Source organism: Anabrus simplex, chromosome 7 (assembly GCF_040414725.1).
Source record: "Anabrus simplex isolate iqAnaSimp1 chromosome 7, ASM4041472v1, whole genome shotgun sequence".
Lineage (NCBI taxonomy): Eukaryota > Metazoa > Arthropoda > Insecta > Orthoptera > Tettigoniidae > Anabrus > Anabrus simplex.
Window position 1 is genome coordinate 291871501 of NC_090271.1, and position 23573 is coordinate 291895073.

At 40.0% G+C, this 23573-nt stretch overlaps 1 protein-coding gene across 2 annotated transcripts in view; it reads right to left on the reverse strand.

The window, feature by feature from the left end:
* The window catches only part of LOC136877580 (BLOC-1-related complex subunit 8 homolog), a 241601-nt gene that overhangs the window by 123499 nt on the left and 94529 nt on the right, over positions 1–23573 (reverse strand). For both annotated transcript variants that reach the window (XM_067151737.2, XM_067151736.2), the window contains one exon: positions 3609–3716. In XM_067151737.2, coding sequence (XP_067007838.1) covers positions 3609–3716 — 108 coding nt within the window. The remainder of the gene's footprint in view (positions 1–3608; positions 3717–23573) is intronic.

Consider the following 23573-nt stretch of genomic DNA (forward strand, 5'->3'; position numbering starts at 1 on the left):
ATTTCCAAGACTAAAGTGATGTCTGTAGGGAAGAAACCTATGAAGTCTGAATGTCATATGGGGAACACAAAACTGGAACATGTAGATCATTTCAAGTACAGTACGCGAACCTTTTCTTGAGCCCTGAGTTCCTTAGTGCTGAATGGGAACTAGGGCTCAAGAAAAGGTTCGCGTATTATACTTAGGACTGTATTCTGGGATTCCCCCCAGGATGGCAGTATACAACTGAATCAACAAGTAGCACAACTCATACAGTGAGCTTGCAATTGTTATCAACAGTATTCAGTAAGAGGGAAGCCAGTTTTCAGATGAAACTATCTTTACACTGTCTGTTTTCAGACCAATTTTACTCTATGGGAGTGGAAGCTGGGTGGACTCAGGATAACTTATTCATAAAATGGAAGTAACGGACATGAAATTAGTGAGAATAACTGCTGGTACTAACAGGTGGGGCAATGGCAGGAATGTACTCAGAATGAGATAAAAGCTAAGTTAGGAATAAACTTCACAGATGAAGCTATATGTATAAACAGGCTTCCATGGTGGAGTTGGTGAGGCAAATGGAAGAGGACACATTATTTACAAATATAATGAATTCAGCCATGGAGGGTAAGAGAAGTAAACGGAGACCAAGGTGAGAGTCAGTTTGTAATGATTTCAAGGTTAAGCGTGCAGAACTAGGCAAGACCAGAGTATTAGTTGCAACTAGTAGATTATGGAGGGACTTTGTTCATTCACAGATGCTTGGAGGCTGGACACTGAAAGGCATAACAGTCTCCAATGTATGTATGTATGTATGTATGTATGTATGTATGTATATTGGTTTTTTATTACTGAAATTAATTCTAAAGGCTCCATTACAGGAGTAATATTTCATGTAAAGGTATTTTTAAATCTATATTCTATCTATATATTTTAAAAAATTTATGAAAACTAAAGTCAGTCAGTCCGGCCATTCTATCCGGTCGATTTCCTTCATTTAAAAAAAAAAAACTGAAAGGTATTCATGCACAGATTTGTCATCAAGTACTATAAATCACTTAACTTCCGCCTTCCTCAAATTATTTGATTTTTCAAATTTTTGTCTTTTTGAAGCAATCATATCTTGGTTCTAATTGAGGTACGGAGTTTGTTTTGGCCTAAGAACACTCAGTGGATCAAGCTCTTTCATTTCAGCTCTTAACTATTCAAATTGGTTGATTTTGAGGCAAGTTATGTGTGCACTTTCAATTTGACATCTCATTTCTTCAACATTTTTTCTCATTGAAGCAATCGTATCCTTCGTTCTAATTGAGGTACGCAGTTCACTTTGGTCTAAAAACACATAGTGGATCAAGCGCTTTCTTTTGAGGTAATAACTACTTAAATTGGTAGATTCTGAGAAAAGTTATGAGTACATTTGTCTCCATGATGAAGATCTTTGAAGGACTTTTTAACAGTTCGGCGTGTACTGTTGTTCTTAGGAATGTTTAATTCAATTTCTTTGTGTGATATATTTTCAAGTGTTTTGTTGACATAATATTACATTCTATTACCACAGCAGTTCACGTGCTTTATTTCATTAACTCGAAACTTTGCAAATACATCCGTGAAGATAGTAACGAACAACACCATACTTTGTACATTACGGGCGGAGCCAGCGGGAAATTGCTAGTAAATATTATATGTTTACATGACTGCAAGATGGAATACATACAAATAATGCTAATCTATTATTTAGTTAGACATAATCTTGTCCCCTACACTAGTTATGAATTTTAAGAATTTATCTTTATATTTACTTATAAGTCTGTTTTGATTTACTCGAGAATTCTCTGCCTTAACTATCACTCTGAATAACATGTCCCTTTCTTGATCTATTAGCTTACATTCGAAAATATGGTCTATCATTTGTTGCCTATAGTACAAGGACACATTGGGTTGTCTATAATTATGAACCTGTATAAATACAGGGTCTTTATTTATGCTTGGCAGGGACTTTATCGCTCGAACTTGGCCGCCAATGACAGGCTGATACTGGCCGCTGGCACGCACGTTCACCAGCACGTCTGCAGTTGCTGAGAGCTGAGCTCCGAGATAGTAGGGTGTTCAATGAAGCTATTGCGTACTGTATGTTGTATTGTATAATGTTTTATTGTGATTGTGTACAGTGCTGTAATATATGTGAAATATTTGTTACGTGAACGCATATATCTGCAAAATACTTACATTAACTGGAGAATATCGTGCGCTAGAACAAGACAAAAGTTTCGAGCAAAATTTCCAGGGAGACCCATTCCTATCAATCGGACAATAAAACAACTGGCCAAGAGATTCAAACCTACAGGTTCAGTAAACAATAAAAATAGACGTAAAGGTCGTTATCTCCTTTCTGAAGCGTGTTTGGTACGAGGATCATAAGCAAAAATCTGTGGCCCCCTCGTAGGCCAGATTTAACGGCATGTGATTTTATTTGTGGGGAATGTTAAAAAATGTAGTTTATGGGAACAACCCTCACACACTAGATGAACTTAAAGACGATATAAGAGTTGCAATTGCATCCATCAGTGCTGAAGAACTTGGTAGAGTAACCGAAAACTTCAATAGGAGATCCTGATTATTTTGGCAGCGCATGGGGAACATTTTCAGCATAAACTGTAAAAATGGTGAGTAAAATGCATGATAATGATTTTGAGCACCATATTCTGCAGTACATATGCACACGCAGTAGCTGGCAACTGAACCGTATCCAGCGGCCAAGGTCGAGCTAGAAAGTCCCTGCCAAGCATAAATAAAGACCCTGTCTGACTTGATATGACCCTGTCCTGCTAACATAGTTGTTAAATATGGATTTAAACCTAACTTTTACCAAGCAAGTGGCCGTGTGGTTTGGGTCATGCAGCTACCAGCTTGCATTCAAGGGACAGAGGGTTCGATCCCACTGTCGGCGGCCATGAAGATGGTTTTCCGTGGTTTCCCATTTTCACATCAGTAAAATGCTGGGGTTGTACCTTCATTAAGGCTGCTTTCTTCCCACTCCTAGCCATTTCCTATCCCATTATCATAATAAGACCTAACTGTGTTGGTGCAATGTAATGCAGATTGTAAATAAAAATTTAACTTTAGTTTCAGTCTGTCATGTATGTTTGGAAAGGATGATTTTGTGATACTGCATTCAGGGGTTTTAAATAAAACTTTTCCATAGCATTTATATCCTGTAAAAGTGTTCATTAAATTAACAATTCAGAGCTCAGAGAAACAAAGCATGAGAAAGGGTACAACTTCAATGAACCATTCAGTTCATACGTAGAGAATGGAATGGTTTGCAAAATACAGAAATTATATGGGGTACCAAACATACAAAATTATCTTTTGTATATATGCATTATTTACGTAGGCTGTGTACAGAACAGCAATATCATATATCAAGGGAGGGAGAAACAACAAAATTGAAAAAACATTAAACTAAAACTAAGTTTACTCATAATTATAACTGCAGAGAAATATCTCTGTATTTTAAATATCATAATTTTGCAAAATGTTCTCTGCTTCAGTTCAGGAGCTCATAACTACAAGAAAATGAAACTACAACTAAACTACACAGGAAACGAACCAACATTTGTACTTACCTCCGAGCCTCTTCATATTTTATCTGCTGCTTCAAAAAGACAGCATTCTTCAGCAGTTCTTGAATATTATTGAAATTTTCCTCAGCTCCTTCCATTGACTTCACAGCACTGTAACAATAATATTGGTACTGTGATTATTGAAAAGCTTCAGGAACACTGGATGATGATAACAAATTTAATACTCTGGATTATTTTGCTATTTGATGAAGACATTGTGCTGCCAGATGAAAGTGACAAGGAAATATAGTAGACTCACAATTAACCATGTTCTGATTAACCAATTAACATACATATTTTGTGTACCAATGTGGTGCTAGGCAGTGAGTTCAGGAAAACCTTTCTCAATAGGTGTTTGATACACTATAAATGTAAAGAAATAAGTTTATTTTTTACACTATTCAGCATACCAGTTATATTCTTCTTTGTTACAAATCCTATAACAATGATGGAAATTTCTCATGTTTCTGTATTCTGCAATAACAAAAAAATGCTGGGGCAGTTTCAGTTTATAGGCCACAGCCGATTCCTTCCACCTACTTACTCAATTTCATTCACCATCATTCATTTCATCTCCATTAACTCCTGAACTGATGTTGGTGTCAGGAAGGGCATCCAGCCAGCCATATAATGTCATCTCAACTCGTTCCTGACCCCGTGTCAAGGAACGGAACTAAGGAGTAGTCATACATACTGTAATAACAAGATTGCTTTAATCAATGATACTTTTAATTTATTCGCTCATCTCCTTGATCGTGACTGAAAATATCCTCTCCACATTAGCAGTATGGCTATGAAGGTATAAGTAATACTCAGCTCTTTTCAGTAGTTCTTAAAACTGCCTGGAAGATTTGCACGATTGAAAAACACATCTACTTAGCATCACCTTGCTTATATCTGTAACTGTCAACTTCTTCTTCTGCATCTAATTCTTTCTGCACATACTGTTTCAAGCATACTGACTGGTCAACTAATAATCATGTGATGTCCTTGATCACAAATTTATTAATTTTTTAAAATTTACAATTTGCTTTACATCACACTAACACAGATGTGTGTTATGGTGATGATGGGATAGGAAAGGGCTAAGAGTGCGAAGGAAGCAACCTTGGACTTAATTAAAGTAATAATAACAATAACAGTGTGTGGCCTCCGGGGAGGCCTGGTGCAGGTCTTTTGATTTGATGCCCGTGGTCGACTTGTGCATCGTGATGAGGATGAAATGAAGATGAAGACATCACATATACCCAGTTCCTGTGCCAAGCAAACTAACCAATTATGGTTAAAATTCCCAACCCTTCCAAAAATCAAACGTGGACCTCTGTGATCAAAGGCCAGCACCCAAACCACTTAGCCATGGAGCTGGACTTAATTACAGTACAACTCCAGTATTTGTCAGGTGTGAAAATGAAAAACCATGGAAAATCATCTTCAGGGCTGCTGATAGTGGGGTGTGAATTCACTGTCACATATAAATTCAACAGACTTTTTGATGTTTTCCCCAATGGAAGACCTCATCTGACATCATCCACTTGAAACAATTTTTGTTGTATCTGTATTGTTGATGGCTATGACAAATGTGTTTCATGATAAGTTTCATCTCTAAGTGTTTATACTGAAGTTCTAAATTTTATTTAGTAATTTCTTTACATTAAATTGTAAAAATTAACATCCAATTTGTGAGTACGAGTATTTTCTCCACTTTTGTTTTTTAGGAGTAATGTACCTGTTATTGATACTTTGATCTTCTTCCATAGGCTCTGCAGTTTCTGAATTTGTTTACATTCATCTATGTATCATCTAGATTTTAACATATCCTTTCTTGAACAACTTGCATTGTGTTTGTTGAAACATCAGTGACTGAGTGTTATTCATAAAAATTACTTTGAAAGTGATGATTAATATATAGTGGTGTTTAAGTTTTAGTGAGCTTATTTTCTTGCCCTCTATACTTCACTTGCCCAGAGAATAAACTCAGATAACCTCAACATTAGTGTTAGTTTCTCCTTTTCATGCAGGTGTGCTGATATTACATTGTCCTTGTGTGGCATAATCAGTCATTGGATCTTGCCCTATCTCTTCGAGTCACACATGCCCCATAATCTCCTGTGATATACTTTTGTCTACATTCCATGAGTGCCAGTTCACTGAATAAGCAAAAGCATCAATTACATGGCATTTTAACACTACTGTAGGTGCAGACTTGTGGCTTTTCTTTTAGACTGACTTTTATTCTCTTAAAACTTATGTTCTCTAAGCAAAGCCTTTCATTACCAGTGTGTCACAAATGTGAGGGCTTTCAAGGAAATCAATAACTTTTTGACGGACTACACACATAAGAAAGAAGCCTAGATGGACAGTAGCATCTTGGATTGCTGGTTCTGATCTTCGTTTTTCCTGTGTATGGAAAGAATTGCCCTTTAAAGCAATTCTGTTAAAAAGGCACCATGTTACACAAATTTAGTTAATCTCATTTCTGATGATGGTCATATTCTTTAGAAGGATTTGTCAACACACCGTCACTCATGCAACTGTTGGTCTGAAGTCTAGTCCTATCACTGAAGCAGTATTACTCAGCTAATGTTGTCAAACACCTTGTGGAAGACAATTCTGTTATCGCAGAAAAGTTGCATTGTATCGGATACAATCTACAGCTTTTATAGAGCCTGGGGTAACATTAAGTACATAATCAGCAACATACTCTTGGAACCAAATAAGGTTTAACACCTCCACAAATGGACATTATCGACTTCGAAGATGGAGAGACCAACAGCAGCCATGTAGTTTTGACTGACCCTCTGAAAGAAATTCCTGGCTGTAAGGATAAATGTAGCAGAAACATTAACGAGATGCTGAGCAGTGACCACTGTGAACCAGGCTTTCAAGTTCCTAAATTATGCCATCAATGTAAGTAGAATGTGCACAATGAAAAAAAGACACTCGGAATGAGGAAGAAGCAGTGGAGGATTCTACAAGGATCTCGCCAAAACTAATGCAACCCATTTTCCTTTATAAATCCAAATTTTTTCAACACTTTGTTGTTAATATAATACACTGAAGCACCCTTACTGCTTGTATTCAAATTTAGTTCAACCAGTTCCCATGTATAGTGCAGTTATAGCACTCGTCCAAGATGGCTGCTGCACTTGATGTCAGCCATGATGATGATGATGATGATTATGATTATTATTATTATTATTATTATTATTATTATTATTATTATTATTATTATTATTATTATTATTATTCAGTATTTAAAGGGCCTAACATCTAGGTCATAGCACCCTTAATGTCCATCAAAGGCAATGTGCTGTTATAGAGTTGTACAGTATCATTTGAAGTAATTCCACATACTGTATATCAGTTGAATATATTTGTAAGTAGTACAGGAGATATTGTAAGTAGAATTTTGTAAACAATGTAAATTTATTAAGGATGAGCTGTGTGTTTAATAGAAAAAATTGTTAGCGTAAATTATATAATATTGTATCATAGGAAAATTTTATTCTCTTGTTAATTTAATATTTAGTGCTTGACAATAATGTATTTTAGTGTACCATTTGCCACCGAGGTAGACACCTCATTTGCAAATAAAGAGATTTGACTTGACTTGAGTTCCTGTGTTGTGAGAAGGAGATCATGGGGAACATACACAAGAGGTTGAAACAAGCCTATGGAAATGATTCTGTTGATCAGTAGTGGCGGTTGGGAATTAAAAGTGTGGGGGCAAAAACACACAGACAATAAACAGTACCCGGGTTTGTGGGATACAGCGGGCGTATATATACATCAAAACAGAAAAAGAAAAGCTACAAAAGAGTAAGGTTTTTTATGCTCTCATACGAATTTCGAGTAAGAGTTAAAGGCTGACAGTTTACCAATGTAAGTGCAGTAACAATAGCTTTCTTTGAGATTTTGATTCAATACTATACAATAAAACTTTCATCAAAGGAACTATATTACACATTTAATACAATTAAAAAGAAGTACGGTGTGATTATACAATTAAAATCATTCAGTATTTGACTACACACTAAGAAACTTACAGACACTAAAGAGAGTGCCAGACTGACAAATGCGCGCGGCAAGCGGGTGAACCATTCCAAATACTTTAATACACCAATACCAGACAGCTCTATCTCAACAGCATTTTGTTGAGTGCCAACAGCGACGGTGGTGACATCTAGCATGTTGGTGTGACTGCATATTTGTCAATGCCACAGCTGAGAGGAATGCATCTACACTTATTGGAAATAATTTTGTTAAAATAATTGAACAATCATAATAATTAAGAATGAAATTTTAAATTTGAAATGCCTCCTTCATAAACCTCTAAACTAGCATTATGTTAGTCATGCCTTTCGCTATGTCTTAACAATTAAAAGCAGAATTTGTTCGAGGATCCATCCAGCCTCTGGGAGGAGTATTTAACAAACTACTCTCTCCTCTTCTTTCCAGCCTTTTTCCAATTACCTGGTACAGCACGTTGTATGGACTTAGCCTAGTTTTGCGGCTGGATGTCCTTCCTAACACCACTCATATGTGGAGGGATATATGGTATATTCACTACTGCGTATTTCTGTGGTTGTTTTTCGTGTGATGTCTTGTATATATTTGAAGATGCATATGAATACGAACAGAAACCCGTAGCCAATGATCTACAGTAATTAACAGACATGATGAAAATCTCTGACTCAGTCGGGAATTGTACCAGGGCCCTCTGAACCTAAGGCCAGAACGCTGACCATTCCGTGGTGGTGATTATTGTTTTAAGAGGAAGTACAACTGGCCAACCGTCTTCTATTAACACTAATCAGAAGGGATATGGAAGAGGTCGATCACTCTGAAGAATGATGATGATATAAAAAATAAAGAAAGGCCACAAAGCACTAACCATTCAGCCAAAGTGCCAGAGGGGGCAGATAACTTAACAACATCTGTGATTTATTAAGATTTCAAGGAAAGAGAAGCAGCTTGGTCCATTATTTTGAATTCTTCTTCTTCTTCTTCTTCTTATTTTTCTTCTTTGGTACGGCCAATCTTCCCGAACTCACCTCACGCTGCTATCTCGCTCTTTCTGTAATTCAAATTTTTTGTGTTACCTCTGATGACAGAAATACATAATCTGTAAATATATAATAGATACTGGGGTCACATAAGCAAACTATGATGTTCCTGACAAGGTAGAAGTGTTCAGAATTTCTTAAAGTCTCTTTCACAAATTTATGCATAAAGAATTACCACGTCCACCTCTGTGGTGTGGTGGTCAGTGTGATTAGCTGTCACCCTCCAGAGGCCCAGGTGGATTCCCGGCTCTGCCACGGAATTTGAAAAGTGGTATGAGGGCTGGAACGGGGTCCACTCAGCCTCGGGAGGTCAACTGAGTAGAGGTGGGCTCGATTCCCACCTCAGCCATACTCGAAGTTGTTTTCCGTGGTTTCCCACTTCTTCTCCAGGAAAACGCCCGGATGGTATCTAACTTAAGGCCACGACTGCTTCCTTACCTCTTCCTTATCTATCCCTTCCAATCTTCCCATTCCCCCCACAAGGCCCATGTTCAGCATAGCAGGTGAAGCCGCCTGGGCGAGGTACTGGTCACACTCCTCAGTTGTATCCCCCGACCCAAAGTCTGATGCTCCAGGACACTGCCCTTGAGGCAGTAGAAGTGGGATCCCTCACTGAGTCCGAGGGAAAAACCAACCTTGGAGGGTAAAGAGATTAAGAAAGAAGAATTATCATACACACATATTAAATTAATCTGACTGGTGCTCAAGCCTATGCCAATAATACACTGAAATAATTTTCTTACGCCAGGCTGAGTGGCTCAGATAGTTGAGACGCCGGCCTGTTGATCCAAATTTGACAGGTTCGATCCTTGCTCAGTCGGTATTTGAAGGTGCTTAAATATATCAGCCTAATTTACTGGCATATAAAAGAATTCTTGCGGGACTAAATTCCGGCACTTTGGTGTCTCCGAAAACTGTAAAAGTAGTTAGTGGGCGGTAAAAAAAAACATCATTATTATTATTATTATTATTTTGTAAGAGTTTAAAAAAAAAAAAAAAAAAAAAAAAGCTGACTGGATTCGAAACCCATGGCCTTCAGTTTCAGGACTACCGCTATAACCATTACGCTACAGGCCCCCCAAGTTTACGATTGTGAAATTTATGATACTGTTTAACAACGTGGATCCTCAAGTTTGTTAATATTAATGGTTTTACGTCCCACTAATATTTCAGTAGAGTATTTGATTGATTTCTTAATATAAGGGGCATAGAATGTAACTTCAACACAGATGCAAGGTCATTACTTTTTTAAATACTTGCAGTGTTTATCAGTTCCCATGCCTTTATCTTGCTGGGTAATTTGTTCAGCGCATAACACTTTTCCTGGAATACAACTGCAGTGTGATATTATTTAGTGACAAACACTGATACATTATAAACAACACGCCAGTGCACCAAGAATTATACAGATGGCAATATGTTATTGAAGAGTAGGTAGCAGCACTATCAACTTTCTCGCTGAAAACCACAAGATGTCCAGTTTGTCGTATTAAAGTATTTGATCATACCTCAATGTCCATGACCTTACCGAAAAGTATACCCCTCCTACTCTTCGTCACAGCGCATGCAAAATCTCTACTACTTGCTGTGGCATTATACAAATCGATTAGTCGGTACGAACAATATTTTGTGCGTATTTCTGCTAATAATTGAGTTAATAATTAAAGGAGAAAGTGGCGGGGGTGGGGGGGGAGGACTGTCCCTCTTCGCCCCCCTTAATAACTGCTACTGCTGTTGAACACAGTATACTAAGTTGCTGCACGCAGAGATTATTATGGAACAATAGACATGATAAAATAAATTCAAGATCTTCTCGAAGCAGAGCAAACATCTGACAATTCACAGTGATGTAGAGTTTGAGGGATGTTCCACCATTCAACACATTACAACAATTTAATTAAATTATAAGAAGACCGGTTTCGACTCCCATGGAGTCATCATCAGTTCTTGGTAAAAATTAAATTAAGAGAAAATCTGATAACAATCATCATAATGAAAAATTCTTGCACCTATAGGTGGTTGCATGGAAATACATCATTGAGTTGATAGATATAACCTTGAAATGCAACATACACTTGGTAAGGAGAACTTGGTGCTTAGAAAGTTCCCAGTTCTGGCTCTAACAGTCTTGTGTTTATAGAACTCGGAAGACTGGAATTACATGTACTGGATTGAAAATCATTACAAAACACAATAAGGACACTTATAATGGTGTGGAAAACTTGGCTCTCTAAGAGCATTCTTGGATTTGACAGTCCTGTTTCTGTCTGAAAAAGATTGGATGAAATACACAATGAAGCAAAATGTATAAATACATAGATCTAGTCTAAACTGTTGCGCGTTCATGTACGCGGAACACTGGGAACACTTGTATTGTGTGATCACACACTCGTTCAAATGAAAACACTTATAACCATATGAAATATTGGCATTACTAGAACATTTATGGGTTTGACTGTCCTGCTTTCCCTGACTAAACTAGTGAAATAAATATACATTGAATGTTAAAGATAAACTACTTGGTATGTAAAGTTCTGGTTTTTGATTACAAAAATTGTCAGATAAACTACTTGGTATGTAAAGTTCTGGTTTTTTATTACAAAAATTGTCATGTGTTCGTGGAACACAGATTAGAACTGCTGGTCCAGCTTCTGTCTGCTGGAAACTAATGCATTAACGCAGTTGAAATTAATTGATTGAAAGTTTATACACCAATGTGAAACACTTGGCACTTTAATATTCTTGGGTCTGAGTAAAATATCGTTGTATGTTTACACAACTTGGCATAGACTTGTCGAGCGGTCTTGTCACAATGAACCAGAATATGTGAACCTTTTTAAAAAAATATAAAAACAGAAAACAAAGACTTGTTGACTATTACCACCACACATGAACTTATTAGTAGAATTAAGCTGGTTGAAAAGCTGGGGGAACATCCTTTAATATGGAACACTTGCTATTGTAGTTGTAACTGTCGTTGCTATTGTTGTTGTAGTATGGTGATGGTATGGCCTTGGCTTATGGAGACGTGCATTGAAGGTGTCTGAGGAAAAACAGAAAGACAGAATGAGAAACTGTTGTGTGTGTGTTCGAGTTAAAATGAAATGTTTTGTTTTTTTTTAATTTACTCACTCCGTATCCTCTCGTGCTGACCAGCCGTTTGGAGAGTGGGTTGCGATCTGTTGAACTGTGCTTGTTTGTGTGTGTGTGTATGTGTGTGCATGTGTGCGTGCGTGCATGCGTGTGGTTCTACTGTTGGTTGGGAGAGGGGGGGGAGGTGTGGCTTGCTTTGGGTTGGTTGAGGTGTGGAAGGGGTGTGTGAGAGAAGGGCGGGAGGGAGTGCTTTGTTGTCGAACCGTTCTGTCTACATAAGTCTTGATGATGAGGGGGAGAATGGCCTCGTAAAGAATGTTTGTTTTTTCGGAGGATTCGTTCAGATTATGATTAAAATTAACTTGTTGGTCTAATGATTTGTAAAATATTTCTTTGATATTGAGTAGGGGTCCCTTTTCCATGGTTTCCATGGTTTCAATAATTTGGATGTCTTTATCTGTCGGAGAATTTATGATTGGATTCGTGCATGTGTAGACCCATGGCTGAATGTCTGTTATGTTTAACTGCATTAATGTGTTCGGTGTACCTGGTGTTAAAGTTCCGTCCTGTCTGCCCAATGTAGCTTGCTGTACAAGTTTGGCACTGTAATCTGTAGATGCCTGATTTGCCAAATTTGTCCAATTTATTCACGGTCCCTGGAATGTGGAAATGAGAATGATTGTGTTGGTTGTTTTGAATGCTATTTTTACCCCATGTTTCTTAAATAGATTTGTTATTTGGAAAAATGAATCGTTGTTGAAGGTAAAAATTGAAAAGCTGTCTTTTTGTTTATTTTCTTTGATAAGAGTAGATTTAGGTTTGTTTTGGATTTCAGAAATAATTTGGTCGATGAACCTTTTGTTGTATCCATGGGAAAGAGCGATTGTTCTGATGGTGTCTAGTTCCTCTTTTAGGTTGGAGCGAGTTAATGGAATATTAAAAGCCCTGTGGACTAAGCTATAGTAGGCTGCTTTTTTGTGGGAGCTGGGTGGATTGAGTGTTGTTTTATAGTGCTGATAGTTTGCGTAGGTTTCCTGTAAATGTCGTAAGTGAGTGAGTGTTGATTTCTTGTGACTTAAGTCTAGAAAATTTAGAGAATGGTTAGACTCTGTTTCAATTGTGAATTGTATATGGGGATTCAGTTTGTTCAACTCTTCAAGAATGGTTAAGCTGTTGGTGTGTCTGCCATCCATAATTGTGAAGGTGTCATCGACAATCCTGGTCCAGAAGAAAATGTGTTTCATTTTGCTGATGTGTGTATGTTCTAGGTGGTCTAGGTAAATGTCAGCCATGATGCCCGATGCGAGTGATCCCCATTTTGTTAATATATTATTCCGTTAAAAACAAAAAAAGTTACTGTTAAAAGTAAACTTAACCAGACTGATGAATTCTTCTATTTCAAGTTTACTCAGTTTACTATTGAACCGTTCTGTTCATTGGTGCAATTATATTAATTTGAGTATTGGATATTGGAATAATACTAGGCCACCCACGAAGCCGATGTCTTACAGTATATGTCATAAAGGGGTCCAGAAGAAGCGTTCTTTTGTGAAGTGAGCGCGCGTCATTATGAGAAATCTCCAGAACCCATTAATAGAAGTTATGTCCCAAGCGAAGCCTCTTGATGAAGCTTGGGGACGCTCTTCCAGTTCCCGGCTAAACTTATTCTAGGAGGGAAGAATGAAATAAATTAATATCTTTGGTTACAGAAGAGTTGCATGGGATTTGAGGCAAGAATTGCAACCTGTATTATATCTGCTTTATTTTGATAGGCATTAGGGCTGCATTAATTAATGCATTCGCTAAGTTGCGCTCATGATAATTAATGCGGGAAAATTTTCCCGGGCACGCTAAGATTGCACGCAGCCAAGTGGCTTGATGACGCCACCCGGAATTATAAATTAAGGCCGCCAGGGCATATCAGAGTCATTCGTAGACCGAGAGGCTGCAGGAACGAATCGTCATACGGCGTGTTGGTACTGAGAACAACGCTTTGTCTTCAAGCTACAACGACGACCTGTACTGCTATTTCTGCAAAGATGTAAGTAATCAACTTGAATATCCAGATGAATTGAAGATTTTATCTGTGAGATTATGCTATGGGGAGATGAGGTACTGCTTATAAGAGACTAGTGAACTAGGAGCTTCATATTTCGGGGAGGTCAAAGTATGACGGACGAAATGCTAGTATTAATATTGGCTCAGGTTAGGAATTCTAAAACTAGATGTTGTCCGTGTGATGGGGTGAGAGAACAGTGACGGAGAGTAGTTAAGAAACTCTTGTGTACCAGGTTAAAACTCTGAACGAGACTTGGTCCGTGTAACGTGTGAGACACGTTAGTAGTGAAGACAGGCATCAAGTTTGGACAGTCTGTAATATATGAATTTATTTTCAGTTACCCCAGCATCAAGTCAGAACGAGTGTTTGACAGCATCATTCCAAAGAAGCCACAACCAGGAGCTGAAGCCAACACAACAACGGGTATCGAGCCAGGAACATTGGGAGCACCTGACCAGCACAACATCGAAGAGGACACCTTCCGACTACAGAGGGAGCTGTACGAAGACGCCACACCAGCAAGAATGTCTCCAAATGGTCAACAGTATCTGATGCAAGCCCGGCAGTCTATCAGAATGTGGTAGATCCAGTGGTCCACAGGGATGGCCGCTCCGCTATGTCTTCTATTTTAAGGTCAGAGCTTTCCAATTCTGTTTCAAGCATGTCATTGAAATTTAGATAGGAATATGGGGACCGTCAGTCAGCATATTTGTGTTAATAGGAGAGTTTCCCTTGTAATATAGAGCTAGGCCTCAAACTCGAACCCCGTACTTTAAGGTAGATGTTATTGGTAGAGTCGTTGTTAACGAATTTATAGTTCATTTTGATTGCGTTATTTTGAAGTACATGTTTGTGTAAGGGTCTGATCGAACTCAGTTGGGCATAGGAGGTTAGTTTACAGATAGGTACTTTTATTAGATCATATTCAGGCATTTGTTTCTGCAGACGTAGAAGTGTATAATTATGACCAAGTCGTGACCAGTAATTCACCCAGATTCATTGATAGAGCGAGCGAGTCCAGATATTTAAGAGATTTGAGCCCCTAAGAGGCAAAAGTAAGATTTGCAGTCGGCCTGAGAGAGCCCAACCATTGAGAGTTTATTGAATATATTTTGGAAATGCCTAGTATGGCAATGTGATGATCGCGTAAGGATTAGTGTTTTGTAGCACCAGGAGTTAGCCTATGAGAGGCATATGTACGAGGAGCGAGAGTGCTGAAGTATGGAGACAAGGGCAGATAGCCCAGGTATATTTAAATGAGGGCTTTAACAGCTGACGACGTGATGTGTTCTTTGAAAGGCAAGACTTTAGCCAGTCTTCCCGTTTGAGCTCGTAAATTAGGGGCTGCCGCAAGGGGTGGGGTGAGAATGGAGGTCATTGAGCTTGACGTCACAGGCGGGTGTGTTGGTCGTCTGCAGTATTTCAAGTATGCCAGAGGGGAAGAAACGACCTTCTTGTTTTGAAAGCAGAGAGAGAGATTTGTTTTATGTCCTACGTGTTTTACGTAAGATTTTAACACTGGCCCATTTTATACTGACACCCTTGGATGTGTTGATTGGATCTTTGATATTGTTTGCTTAGGTATCTTGGACACCTTACCTGTCATAGGACTAGGGTTCGTGACCGTGTCAGGTCATTGTAAATTTTGTGGTGATTTTGTTTGCACCGGGGTTCGATGGCGCGAGGCTTTGTAAATTTTTTTTAAGGGAATCATTGTTTTTGTGTCATTAAGCGGATATCCATCTTTCTAAACTTCGTGGCTTACACTATGGTTACATGCTTGTTGCAGATTCACGTGTTTTTGTGAAGGCAGTGAAATGATAGTCCTCGGCTCAGCGTCATTTTTCCATCTCATATTGAAATGATCTTTTACTTGTAAATAATTCAATTTTATGTAATAAATCCCTATTTGTTAAACTTGGAATGCAGCGGTGTTTTCTGTTAGATATTTTATTTTAAATTTTTATTTAGTCGAATTCTTACCTGTGGAGGCACATGTCCTAGTGTTTTATCTTTATGTTGCCCCATTATACCCATGTTATCCTGAGAAGAGCGCTCTACCGGCTGATTGAAGAGGACAGTGTTCAGGTAAGACTATGTGCACCAGCTCACGTCTGTGAGAGTTCGTTCACTACTGTACTCTGGGTTCGAGACCGGCTTTCGCCTGGACTGAACTTAATAGTGCAGTAGGGCACATAGTATTTATGGCGCAAGCCATCGTGGGGCCTCGATATTGCTGTAATGAGGGCTACCCAGACAGTGTAAACAGAGCGCCATAGTATTTATGGCGCCGAGCAACGTGGTGGCCGAAATTCCGTAAAGGAGCCATAGCACCATTGTATAAATGGCAATAGCCATCGTGTTGGCCGAATTTTCGTAAAGGGCTAACCATAGCGCCATCGTATTAATGACGACGAGTAACGAATGGCCCGATATTTCAGTAAAAGGGACCATAGCGCCTTTGTCTTTATTGTGAACTTGGTGTGGATAACGGAGGACCCGATATTGCAGTAAGGAGGGTCATACAGCTTATTTTATTATGCCGTCAGGTGATGCTTGATATTTGTGTAAACGAGCTCACACAACCAAGTGGTATTTTGTTGATTTTCCCCATAAAATAGGGCTATAGGTCATAATGTGTGTCTATAAAGGCAGGACCTGATATTTTGGGTAAATAAAGGTCGTGCAAGGCGTGATTTCAGGCATATGTTATGACAGCTGCATTCGATTAGGTGTTATGCAGGTATACCAAGTTTGGTCGGTGATTTGTACTGTTAGCTTGGTGATATATTTGGAGTAGGTTGTTAAACTTGTGAGGTTGAATGACTGCCAGTTCAGAGAGGTATTTAGTGAGGTTCTGTCTTTGATCTTACCATTTGTTTATGAAATTGCTGGTGATGGTGTTTAGCGAGGATGTGCTGATTTTGTGGTTTCATTGAAGCGATGGATGATATTCGTGCGGGGATTTGACCTGCAAGGTGTTATGTTTTACAGGTGTATAATCGGATAGCTTGGATTTTTGCATGTGGTAGTTTTAGCTGTTTTTTATGTCATGTGTTGGAGAATTTTATGTTTGTGTTGTATATATGTTTTGTATCATAGTGTTGTACTGACGGTTACCCTATGTTTGAATGACATGATATTAGATTGAGGTAGCCAATGTAGGCTTTGAAAGTTCGAGAGTTTAGCAGTAGGAACCTTTTGATAAATTAGAAAGTGTAGGAAATTTATAGTATTTGAAATTTAATCGAGGACATACGGAGCGGCTTTTCCGCCGGACTTTATAACCAGTGAGTTGAATGTCGGTAGACATGGGAGAGGTGCTGAGGCACCTGAGCGAACAGCTTGTGGCGCTTAGAGAGGATGTAGGAGCTATTAAAGGACAACAGACTACGCTTAGAGAGGATGTAGGAGCGATTAAAGGACAAACGGATAGGAATAGTGAGCTGTTCACGGAACAGTGTGCTAAAAGCGAAGTACAGTTTGCGGCGCTTGGTGAGCGTTTGAACGACCAAGTCAGTGCACAATTTAAAGAACAGGAAATTAGGAACTCAGAACAAGTAAAAGAACTGAAGGAACACTTGACCGAACGATTAGTAATCACCGAAACACGGGTAGCTAACCAAATAACTGAGCTAAGGGAGCACACTAGCATTCGTTTGGAGCAGTTGGCCTCTGAAAATGAAGCGACTAGGGAAACCATAGCAGAATTAGATACCAAAATAGAAAATGTACGGCTGTGCTGTGTTACCACGACCGAGAAGTTAAGTCAACAGATGGAAGAATCGCACAGAACGGTAGAGAAGCAAATTCAGGAAGTAAAGAATAGTATCGAGGGGATAGAACAGCGCATGGAAGAAAAAGATAAGGAGACTCAGTCCGAACTAGGAACATTTAGAGAAAACTTAGTGGCAGTCGTAGTCCGTATGGATCATACTCAAGAAGAACTAGTCAGAATAGAAGAAAAACTAGAGGCTAGGACTCAAGAAGTGGTAGACAAATATGAAAGGACGACCGAGAAAAATAAGGCTAAAATTGCTGGACTAGAACTGGATTTACGACAGACTAGGAAGGAAGTCAGCACGGAGGTCCAGGGTTTGAAGAAGTGCCGTGAGCAGGAACAACGGACAACTGAGAAACGTATACTAGGGTTAGAACATGAAATGGAGAATATACGTGATCAGTTGGACCAGTTAAAAATTGAGGAAGACAACGGAGTAAAGAAGCGAAAACTGAGTAGGACTCATAGCCCGATGGAACGCCAATATGGAGATGACAGCCTGAATGAAAGTCAGGAAGAGGGACATGAGATACTAGGAGAATCATTTAGGGCTAAACCAAGAATAGGAAATTCAACCCTATTCAGTCAAGACAGTGTATTCCCGGGTTACCATTGGATTAGGGCACCCGAGGAGAAACCGAAGAAATTTGAGGGGAATGGAGAGGTCACACCCCGTTCATTCTTGAAAGAGTTAGAGACCTACATGGAAGAAGGACAGATACCACCTGAGCGCAGACTACGCACGGCAGAAAAGTATCTTGGAGGGATTGCTGGAGCTTGGTTTAAAGCGTTTGGGCAATCATTTAGGAATTATGATGAGTTTAAACGAGCATTCCTGAATAAATTCTGGAATCAGGGACATCAGCTGGCGCTCAGAATGGAGCTATACGCACGAAGATATGCGAATAGTACACCCACTAGACTAAGCGAGTTCTTCATCTCCCAGTATTTACGTTTGCAAGAGCTAGATCATCAGCCTGAAGAGTTGGAAATCGTCACAACCATTATCAGACAGCTGCCTGTAGAGGTACAGAGGGCTCTTATCGCGGCTAATGTAACGACGGCGGTAGCAGCGGAAGAAATGCTTAGGCTCTGGGACCAAACGTCTGCACTACATCAACCACGGATACGGGCCATAGAGACTGTCCATAATGTAAACATACAGGCAGAAGAGCAGATGGAAGAAAGAGGCCACAAGGAATGTCAAAATTCCGGCACTCAAACACCTACCCGGAGGGAGCGAGATGAAGAAAATCTGAAACCCAGAGGAGATATGAACTGGCGACCTCGAAGATGGAGCACATGGCAGGAGGAACCGGACCGATGGAAAGGGCAAGAACACCGAAGAAATTCATTCGAACAGCGGCGGAATGACCGGCCGTACTGGAGACGAGACGGTGAACGTTACAACTCTAGAAGCAACCGCCAGCGATGGAATGGAAACCGAGCGAGATACGACAGGCAAAGGGAGAGTTCACTGCGCCCGAGAAATGGTGAGAGACAAGACGGCGTCTACCACTCAAGAGGGAGAGAGTCGGGGGAGATGTCAACGCGCGACACATGGCAAGAAGCGATTCGGAATCACAGTGCTGCTAACTCTCCTGGAGCTGCGAGCTTGGCATACCAAGAATTTCATAATGGCGCCAGGCCGAGGGGTCTCAACCCAAATGCACCTAGCTTTGCCGAGATCGAGAGAGAGGATAAAAAAAAACGAGAAATTTAGTGCCAGGAGATAGAATATTTCGCGAGGATGCCGGTTGGATGACTATAGCTATTCATAATTGGGTTACCACTCCTGATGATCTATTAGAGGATCCGAATAAAAGTAATTTGCCCCGACCGAAAGAATTACCTGTAATTTATACCAGAATTCACGGTTTAAACGTACGCTGTCTGGCTGACACTGGAGCCACGGTCAGTGTAGTATCACAGGCCTTAGTTTCGGACATTCAAAGTAGAGTTCGTATCCCGTCTATACCAATTTCAAAGGTCAAAATTAAAGGGATTATACCTGACAAAGTAACGTCCTGTAAGGAGCAGGTATTACTTGACATCCAGATTGGAGATTTACTGGTGTCCCATCCATGTATTGTGCTGCCTAAAATGGAATACAATCTTATATTAGGAGCCGATTTCTTAAGAGAATATGAAGCTGTAATCGACATGGGTACGAACTCTATCCTGTTAAAATTAAATGGTCACCAGGAACGAGTAGAATTAAACCAGAACCAGGATTACCAACCCGGGGAACGTATTTGGACAATGGACATGCAGACGGAAGAACTTCATTCAGAAAGGTGGCTACAGGATCACGAGGAAATTATTCCTGAGTTCGAGATTATGGTATCCGAATTGGAAGAACAGCGAGAGAAAGAAAAATTTCTAGAACTATTGCCGAGTAAAATCGAAGAAGCAAAGATTAGTCCGGAAGACAAGGGACGGCTGCAGGAGTTATTGATGAGGCATGAGACGGTCTTTGGTTCGAGGCCTGGAAAGATCCCAAATTACCAATACAAATTATGTGTAAATAACTGGGAGCCTTTCAAACAGCGACCATATCCAATTCCAGAGAAGATGTTACCCCAGGTCCGGGAGGTAATCGAAGACATGGAGAGGAACGGGATAATCGCCAAGTCCCCGAGTCCGTTTTTGAATCCGTTATGTGCAGTGCCCAAGGCGAATGGAACGGTGCGCGTGTGCCTTGACGCACGATCCTTGAACCAACGCCTAGTCCCCGAGTATGAGAGACCTCCAAACCTTAAGGATATTCTCAAGAAGTTCGGAGATATGGAATTTTTCAGTACGGTAGACATGACCTCAAGCTTTCACCATATCGTCTTGGATCCAAGTACAAATATGCTTACTGGATTTTTATTTGACAACCAGACGTATATTTTCCTACGTCTTCCATTTGGCCTAGTCTCAAGTTGAGCTGCTTTGATAAGGGCACTGGAATCGAACCTCAGTCCCGAGGTAAAAGAGTTTACTATTCGGTATATCGACGATATTTTAATCTGCACAAAAACCCTGGAAGAACACATGGAAAAATTGAATTTACTATTTCAGGACCTCGAGAGATGCAATTTCAAGGTTAATTTTGAAAAATCACACTTCTGTCAGCGCAGGGTATTGTTCCTGGGGCATGTTGTCGATGGCCAAGGCATTCGACCCAACCCAGCTAAAATTGCGGCGATACAAAATTTTCCTAGGCCGATCAAGATTAAACATGTTAGGCAGTTCTTGGGCTTAACGAACTTTTTCTCCAATCATTGTCCCGGTTACACGGATACAGTGGCGCCTCTTCAAGATTTGTTGAAGACCAATAATAGATGGAAATGGGGAGAAGAGCAAGAAAAAGCTTTTGTAAACACTAAGGTACTTTTAGAAAATTCTGTAAAATTGGGATACCCTAGCTTCGATAGGAAGTTCATCATACAGACGGACGCTTCTGCAGTTGGAGTCGGAGCAGTGCTGTACCAGGAAACACCTGAGAGGGAGCATAAAATCTCATATTTGGCTTTCATGAGTAGAAAATTACGCGGACACGAGTTGAAATACACGACCACCGAGTTGGAGATGTTAGCCATAGTTACGGCCTTAGCTCACTGGAGAAAGTATGTGTACGGATTCCCAGTAGTGATTAGAACTGATCACAAAGCACTTACCTTCATTCTTAAGACGGACATGGCTAATGCACGGGTCAGTAGATGGGCACTTTACGTCCAGCAGTTCGACCTCACGGTAGAACATTGCCCAGGGAAACTGAACATACTAGCTGACGCGTTGAGCAGAAATCCTAATCCGGAGGAACTTACAATACACCTAACTCTGTTAGACCAAGAGGATCAAAATATACTGGAGAGACTGCGGAATATTCATGAGGAGCAGGAAAATTACCCAGAGACCGGACGGCTAATCCAGTACTTTCGGAAAGAACTCCAACCCGGGACTCCACAGTACGCTGAAGCGGAGCGCAAAGCGGTAAATTACCACTACTTTAACAACATTTTGCATAAATTTGTGGATGAAAATCATACGAAATTTAGAATTGTGGTACCTCCGCGACTACAGATTGACTTGATATGGATAGCTCATCACTCTACAGGACATTCAGGAATTGATAAAGTGGTAGCAACACTGCAGGAAACTTTCGTGTGGCCTAAAATGAGGTCGATGGTACAGAAAATCCTGCGTACCTGCGACATTTGTCAGAGGGTGAAACCAAATCCGTACCTTTTAAAGCAACCGCCACGACCACTGATACCTACGGGACCACGTAAATTATTCGCAATAGACTTCTTCGGTCCCTTACCCTCTGCTACTAGGGGCTTAAAGTACATCCTTGTCTGTATGGACGTCTTCAGTAAATTTGTTACATTATGCCCTATTCAAAAGGCGAACACTCGTTCAACGCTATCGCGGATCAAAAGAAAGATAATACCTATTATGGGTAAGCCTGAGAGTATCTTAAGTGATCATGGGAGCCAATTCACTGCTGCAGGGTTTAAGCGTGAACTAGAAAGACTAGGGATCAAGCATGTCTTATCCAGCATCAGACATCCGCAAGCTAACCCGAGTGAACGTATCATGAGGGAGATATCCAAGTATTGCAGGATATACTGCCCTAGAGAACATTATAAGTGGAACACTGTAGTGCCCATTATTACAGAGTGTATTAACACAACTAGACACGAATCGACCGGTATGATTCCAGCATGGATTCACAATAATGAGCTGCCTAAACGTCCTTGGGAAAATGTAATTCCGTGCCCTAGGGATCCTCAACTAGCTCAAGAGATATGTGTTAATAACGTGGCAGAACACTTAAAAGCACAGGCTGAGAAGCGGCTGCAAAGAACTAGGAATAAAAAATTTCATAGACCTTTACAAGTGGGCGAGTTAGTGTTAGTTAAGACACCCACTGTCTCTAACCCTACAGAGAGATACTACCATAAGTTCGCGGAGCTATACACTGGACCGTATAGAATAATTCATAGTTATGAAAATAACTCATACAAGGTACAAAGCTTGGACGCTACAGTGACTAAGGTCTTTAACTCATCAAACCTTAAGCCCTTTTTCCAACCCGGCCAATATCAATTAGACAATCTAGAAGAAGAAGAAGAAGAAGAAGGAGGCGAAGAAGAGGAAGAAGAACCTGAGGACGAAGAGACCGAAAATATTGCCAGAGAGGAGGTTATCATTCCGGAAGAAGATGGAAATGACAGCGAAGAAGAACAACCAGAGATACCCAATGGTGAAGAAGAAGAAGAAGAAGTGAATATGATTTCTCCAGGCAACCAGAAACAGCGAGCTGAGCAGCGCAAAGAAACGGAGTGTCAAGACTGCGAGAGTAACCACCGGAGATTTCTAGCTCTGCTGGATGCCTATTACCAAGTTAGGAAGGATAGGGAGGCTATCATGTCTGTAGCTGAAGATAGTCCCATGCCCTGAAGTTTGGAATATTGACAGCAGATATAATTGCAATGAGAAATTGATCTTGGAATTTGGGAAAATAAAATTCTTCACAAAATTTTATTTTGTCGTTCACGGGGGGCTATGAACCGTTCTGTTCATTGGTGCAATTATATTAATTTGAGTATTGGATATTGGAATAATACTAGGCCACCCACGAAGCCGATGTCTTACAGTATATGTCATAAAGGGGTCCAGAAGAAGCGTTCTTTTGTGAAGTGAGCGCGCGTCATTATGAGAAATCTCCAGAACCCATTAATAGAAGTTATGTCCCAAGCGAAGCCTCTTGATGAAGCTTGGGGACGCTCTTCCAGTTCCCGGCTAAACTTATTCTAGGAGGGAAGAATGAAATAAATTAATATCTTTGGTTACAGAAGAGTTGCATGGGATTTGAGGCAAGAATTGCAACCTGTATTATATCTGCTTTATTTTGATAGGCATTAGGGCTGCATTAATTAATGCATTCGCTAAGTTGCGCTCATGATAATTAATGC